Source organism: Aedes albopictus, chromosome 1, assembly GCF_035046485.1.
Source record: "Aedes albopictus strain Foshan chromosome 1, AalbF5, whole genome shotgun sequence".
Lineage (NCBI taxonomy): Eukaryota > Metazoa > Arthropoda > Insecta > Diptera > Culicidae > Aedes > Aedes albopictus.
The window spans coordinates 72079354-72086410 of NC_085136.1; the positions used below are offsets into that span (position 1 = coordinate 72079354).

At 50.2% G+C, this 7057-nt stretch overlaps 1 protein-coding gene across 1 annotated transcript; it reads left to right on the forward strand.

Annotated features, from left to right (window-relative positions):
* Positions 1–956: 956 nt before the first annotated feature.
* Positions 957–7057, forward strand: LOC109422142 (bifunctional phosphoribosylaminoimidazole carboxylase/phosphoribosylaminoimidazole succinocarboxamide synthetase). The gene is made up of 3 exons (XM_019696782.3): positions 957–1237; positions 1309–1770; positions 6142–7057. The coding sequence occupies exons 1-3, from the start codon at positions 1219–1221 to the stop codon at positions 6942–6944; spliced, it is 1284 nt and encodes a 427-aa protein (XP_019552327.2). The 5' UTR covers positions 957–1218; the 3' UTR covers positions 6945–7057.

Genomic DNA, 7057 nt, shown 5'->3' on the forward strand with positions numbered 1-7057 from the left:
ATAATTATCCAACTCGGCAAGCCTCGTTGGATAAATGTACGACTCGTGCTGTAAAAATCGTCATTCTGCACCTTGTTGCGTAAACTATTATTCCAGTTTGAGTGAAGTCAGTCGGTTGAACAAAATTCTTGCAAAACTAAGGATTTCCGAGTGAACAAATCTCTTGGGCAGTTGGGATTTATCCTATTTTGCTTCAGAAGGGATTCTGTATTGATGACTTTTTTTTAGCTTCTCGCACACGCTCCCAGTTTACTTTTCACGCCGTATATTAAAAAAAACAGTAAAAGAAGAAACACAAAATAGAAGAAATAGAAGAATACAAAAAAGAAGAAGGAGAAGAAAAAATGAACACAGAAGAAGAAAATAAGAAGGAAGCGAAGAAAAAAATGTCGAGAACAAAGATAACAATAAATATGATAGGAAGAAAAAAATGCATAAAGCTAGGCCCAAATCAACATAAGAGTGGCCCAATTGAACAATAGGGTGCCCAAAATGAACACAATAGTGGTGATTTGACATCTAGAAGCGACTCTTGGAATTATGTTTCTGGCATAGAGATTCTTATGGATATTTTTCAACAATCTTCCTGTGACATGTTTAACGATTCCATGCAGTGTATGTATTATAAAAGCCATGTAAAAGCCAAACATCTCCAATTAACTTCTCTACCAGCAAAAGTGATGTATAAGCCACAAGTATACACAGTTCAATCGCACACACTTCAACGGACAGGATTCTAGCCAAGGGGAATCCGTATCTTTCCATCGTCGTCTTCGGTCGTACATGAATGTACATGTGCGTCGAGCCGCAGAATCACGCTTCTTATGGTGAGCTTTCGAGGCGCGTAAACTTTCCGCAGAGATTGGTTGTTGTTAGGTACGTGCTAGTGAGTTTGAGAGTTCGAATAAATACCTATTCAAGGATAGGTATGCGCGCGAGAGAGAGAATTCCATATAAATGATCGCACGAGCGGCAAGTGGTCAGATTAATAGGATTCCTCTCTGTAGTGCGCGTTAGTGTGACACCAGAGCTAGACTACTTCGGACGTTGTTTGACGGGGATTCTGCGAGTTGTTTGTTCTTCAGCAATTGTGATAAGTTGTGTGGTGTAAGGTACAGAACCGGCTTATAAGTGGAGCACGTTGTCGCTCATCTCTCTAGAAAACAAAATTCTGTGTATAACTAGATTCAATTGACTGTAATCAGTGTGGATTTTAAGATGGCTGCGGTCACGGAAGGTAATTTAAGGATTTTGAAGAGTTCTACTGAATTGGGACTGATTTATGACCATTTTGATTGTGTTTTATAGTCGGTGGAATCAAGCTGGGCAAGCTGTTGATCGAGGGCAAGACCAAGCAGGTGTACGACGTCCCGTCGATGCCCGGTCACTCGATATTGCTGAACAAGGACCGTATTACGGCGCACAATGGCGTTCGGGCGCATGACCTCGAAGGAAAGGCCCAGATTTCCAACCAGACCAATGCCAAGGTATTTGGTCTGTTGAATCAGGTTGGGCTGAAGACCGCCTTTGTCCGGATGGTGTCGGACAATGCGTTCTTGGCGCGTAAGTGCGATATGGTTCCGATTGAGTGGGTCACCAGAAGGTTGGCCACCGGATCGTACCTGAAGAGGAACCCCGGCGTCAAGGAGGGTTACCGATTCTCGCCACCGAAGCAGGAGACCTTCTACAAGGACGATGCCAACGATGATCCCCAGTGGAGCGAGGAGCAGATTGTGTCCGCCGGGTTCAAGGTCAATGGAGTGTTGATCGGTGAGTATAGATCTATTTTTGAAAAACCAAGACAGAGCAAAAGAATTCCTTTTGATGAAGTACCAATGAGAGTACCTACATAGATCTTAAGATAGTTAGTTTCTCATATCATCTCTGACTATATAATATGAGCACAATCATTTCTGGTAAATATGTTTTCGAAATCATTCCAATAACAAGTTCGAACAAACAACTTGAACCAGCGATCGCGGCTTATCAACCGGCTTTCGAAGCAACAACAACAACAACCACGATCGTTCCGAATAGTAAGCAATCAGTAGGCTTTGACCCTTCTCAAGCCTCTCGCGGTTGATCGATCCTTCGACATCGACGTGCGCTAGGTTCCCATGGTAACAACAAACATCTCATGATGTTTACGATCTATAGAGTATTCATCACAACATGTTGTTACTGATAACGGCTTTCTTTCCTGGTTACAACCACCTCCGACTAGCGCCATGTCATACCATACATCAACTGTGGGGGTCGATCCTCTTCCTTGAGCAATGGTTGCGGTGGTCATCGAATTCAAATACAAGAAAACAATAACAACTATGCAATTAATGCTTGTTTTTATGGCGTAACTTCGTCAAACATCTAGTCATATTAGTAGGCTGTTGACGTCAGCGATGGAGCCGCGACGATGGGCGTGGCCTACATTGCGATAGTTCTTTTATCAGTAATGTTTTGAATAGGATTTTAACTTTATAAAAAAGTGATGCAATGTTCCTACTTTTGTCGTTTGGAACGACAGAGGACTGGCTTTGAAACAAAGTAAAAACTTTAACAAAAACCAGACATGTTGCTTGAGACTTTGTTGTCTTCCTCCTACAGAGCTATGAAACGAATTGATTGACTGCAGGTCTTTAATACGAATCTGTGTAGCGTTGATATGATACCCAGATTTCTGTTAGTATTTTTCCATGGAAACATTTGAATAATTATAGTTGGATTTTTTCCGAAGCTTGTCTTTGGAAAATTCCTCGAGTCTTCTTCAAGACTTTTTTGAGAATCCTATCAGAATCTTTTATTGTCTATTTGAATTCGATGCAGAATCTCATTAGAATTTCCTTGAGATTGAATCTTCTAGGAATCTTCTAGGAAATGTTGTGATTCCTTTTATGAATCATTTCGGATTCCGCCAAGGAGTCCTTTTGTAGAATCATCCTGGGGTTCCTCCAAGGAATTCTCCTGGGATTCCTCCCAACACTTCTCCTGGGATTCCTCCCAAGACTTCTCCTGGGATTCTTCCCAGGACTTCTTCTGGGATTCCTCCCAGGACTTATCCTGGGATTCCTCCCAGGACTTCTCCTAGGATTCCTCCCAGGACTTCTCCTGGGATTCCTCCCAGGACTTCTCCTGGGATTCCTCCCAGGACTTCTCCTGGGATTCCTCCCAGGACTTATCTTGGGATTCCTCCCAGGAATTGTCCTGGAAATCCTCCCAGGAATTGTCCTGGAAATCCTTCCAGGAATTTTGCTGGAATTCCTCCCAGGGATTCTGCTGGAATTCCTCCCAGGAATTCTGCTGGAATTCCTCCCAGGAATTCTGCTGGAATTCCTCCCAGGAATTCTGCTGGAATTCCTCCCAGGAATTCTCCTGGAATTCCTCCCATGAGTCGTCCTGGGAATGCTCCCAGGAATCCTCCTGAGATTGCTCCCAGGAATCCTCCTGAGATTGCTCCCAGGAATCCTCCTGGGATTGCTCCCAGGAATCCTCCTGGGATTACTCCCAGGAATCCTCCTGGGATTGCTCCCAGGAATCCTCCTGGGATTGCTCCCAGGAATCCTCCTGGGATTGCTCCCAGGAATCCTCCTGGGATTGCTCCCAGGAATCTTCCTGGGATTGCTCCCAGGAATCCTCCTGGGATTGCTCCCAGGAATCCTCCTGGGATTGCTCCCAGGAATCCTCCTGGGATTGCTCCCAGGAATCCTCCTGGGATTGCTCCCAGGAATCCTCCTGGGATTGCTCCCAGGAATCCTCCTGGGATTGCTCCCAGGAATCCTCCTGGGATTGCTCCCAGGAATCCTCCTGGGATTGCTCCCAGGAATCCTCCTGGGATTGCTCCCAGGAATCCTCCTGGGATTGCTCCCAGGAATCCTCCTGGGATTGCTCCCAGGAATCCTCCTGGGATTGCTCCCAGGAATCCTCCTGGGATTGCTCCCAGGAATCCTCCTTGGATTGCTCCCAGGAATCCTCCTGGGATTGCTCCCAGGAATCCTTCTGGGATTGCTCCCAGGAATCCTCCTGGGATTGCTCCCAGGAATCCTCCTGGGATTGCTCCCAGGAATCCTCCTGGGATTGCTCCCAGGAATCCTCCTGGGATTGCTCCCAGGAATCCTCCTGGGATTGCTCCCAGGAATCCTCCTGGGATTGCTCCCAGGAATCCTCCTGGGATTGCTCCCAGGAATCCTCCTGGGATTGCTCCCAGGAATCCTCCTGGGATTGCTCCCAGGAATCCTCCTGGGATTGCTCCCAGGAATCCTCCTGGGATTGCTCCCAGGAATCCTCCTGGGATTGCTCCCAGGAATCCTCCTGGGATTGCTCCCAGGAATCCTCCTGGGATTGCTCCCAGGAATCCTCCTGGGATTGCTCCCAGGAATCCTCCTGGGATTGCTCCCAGGAATCCTCCTGGGATTGCTCCCAGGAATCCTCCTTGGATTGCTCCCAGGAATCCTCCTGGGATTGCTCCCAGGAATCCTTCTGGGATTGCTCCCAGGAATCCTCCTGGGATTGCTCCCAGGAATCCTCCTGGGATTGCTCCCAGGAATCCTCCTGGGATTGCTCCCAGGAATCCTCCTGGGATTGCTCCCAGGAATCCTCCTGGGATTGCTCCCAGGAATCCTCCTGGGATTGCTCCCAGGAATCCTCCTGGGATTGCTCCCAGGAATCCTCCTGGGATTGCTCCCAGGAATCCTCCTGGGATTGCTCCCAGGAATCCTCCTGGAATTGCTCCCAGGAATCCTCCTTGGATTGCTCCCAGGAATCCTCCTGGGATTGCTCCCAGGAATCCTTCTGGGATTGCTCCCAGGAATCCTCCTGGGATTGCTCCCAGGAATCCTCCTGGGATTGCTCCCAGGAATCCTCCTGGGATTGCTCCCAGGAATCCTCCTGGGATTGCTCCCAGGAATCCTCCTGGGATTGCTCCCAGGAATCCTCCTGGGATTGCTCCCAGGAATCCTCCTGGGATTGCTCCCAGGAATCCTCCTGGGATTGCTCCCAGGAATCCTCCTGGGATTGCTCTCAGGAATCCTCCTGGGATTGCTCCCAGGAATCCTGCTGGGATTGCTCCCAGGAATCCTCCTGGGATTGCTCCCAGGAATCCTCCTGGGATTGCTCCCAGGAATCCTCCTGGGATTGCTCCCAGGAATCCTCCTGGGATTGCTCCCAGGAATCCTCCTGGGATTGCTCCCAGGAATCCTCCTGGGATTGCTCCCAGGAATCCTCCTGGGATTGCTCCCAGGAATCTTCCTGGGATTGCTCCCAGGAATCCTCCTGGGATTGCTCCCAGGAATCCTCCTGGGATTGCTCCCAGGAATCCTCCTGGGATTGCTCCCAGGAATCCTCCTGGGATTGCTCCCAGGAATCCTCCTGGGATTGCTCCCAGGAATCCTCCTGGGATTGCTCCCAGGAATCCTCCTGGGATTGCTCCCAGGAATCCTCCTGGGATTGCTCCCAGGAATCCTCCTGGGATTGCTCCCAGGAATCCTCCTGGGATTGCTCCCAGGAATCCTCCTGGGATTGCTCCCAGGAATCCTCCTGGGATTGCTCCCAGGAATCCTCCTGGGATTGCTCCCAGGATTCCTCGCCGGAATCCTCCAGGGATTCCTCGCCGGAATCCTCCAGGGATTCCTCGCCGGAATCCTCCAGGGATTCCTCGCCGGAATCCTCCAGGGATTCCTCGCCGGAATCCTCCAGGGATTCCTCGCCGGAATCCTCCAAGGATTCCTCGCCGGAATCCTCCAGGGATTCCTCGCCTGAATCCTCCAGGGATTCCTCGCCGGAATCCTCCTGGGATTCCTCGCCGGAATCCTCCTGGGATTCCTCGCCGGAATCCTCCTGGGATTCCTCGCCGGAATCCTCCTGGGATTCCTCGCCGGAATCCTCCTGGGATTCCTCGCCAGAATCCTCCTGGGATTCCTCGCCGAAATCCTCCTGGGATTCCTTGCCGGAATCCTCCAGGGATTCCTCGCCCAAATCCTCCAGGGATTCCTCGCCCGAATCCTCCAGGGATTCCTCATCGGAATCTTCCTGGGATTCCTCCCAAGAATCCTCTTGGGATTCCTCTCATTATTCGGGCTTATTTCAACTTACTCCAAGAAATTTCCAATACAGCTTTCTCAATCTGCCTTCTCTCATTTCCCCAACCAGGTCAAGACGAGGTGGACATCATGCGCCAGACGACCATCCTGGTGTTCGAGGTGCTGGAGCGTGCCTGGGCCACCCGGAACTGCGCCCTCATCGACATGAAGATCGAGTTCGGCGTGGACGCCGACGGTCAGCTGCTCGTGGCGGACGTCATCGATTCCGACTCGTGGCGCTTGTGGCCATCGGGCGACAAACGCCTCATGGTGGACAAACAGGTGTACCGTAACCTGGCCTCGGTTACCGCTTCGGACCTGGACACCGTCAAGCGCAACTTCCTGTGGGTCAGCGAACAGTTGGACAACCTGCAGCCGAAGAACGATCACCTGGTGGTGGTGCTGATGGGAAGCCCCTCGGACAAGGACCACTGCGAAAAGATTGCCAAGAACTGCCGCGAGCTGGGACTGAACGTGGAGCTGCGAGTGACCTCGGCCCACAAGGGAACCAAGACGACGCTGCACATCGTCAACGAGTACGAAAGTGTCCTGAGCAACCTGGTGTTCATTACGGTGGCCGGTCGCTCCAACGGCCTGGGACCGGTCCTGTCCGGTAACACCAACTACCCGGTTATCAACTGCCCGCCGGTGAAGCCCGAGAACGTCAACTTGGACGTGTGGTCCAGCTTGAACCTGCCTTCGGGACTGGGATGTGCCACGGTGCTGTACCCAGAAGCCGCGGCCTTGAATGCGGCGCAGATCTTGGGGTTGAACAACTTTTTAATCTGGTCCAAGTTACGCGTCAAACAGCTGGCCAACTTTACCAGCTTGATCTACGCCGACAAGGACTTCCGTGGCGTTAGGAAGGAGTAGACGTGTACGTTACATGACAGTTATAAGGCTTTTAGATTGTAAGGATTGTTTTTGAATAAGGTATACATTTGTAGACAGATGAAGAGTACAATAAAGTCTATTTTATAATAAAA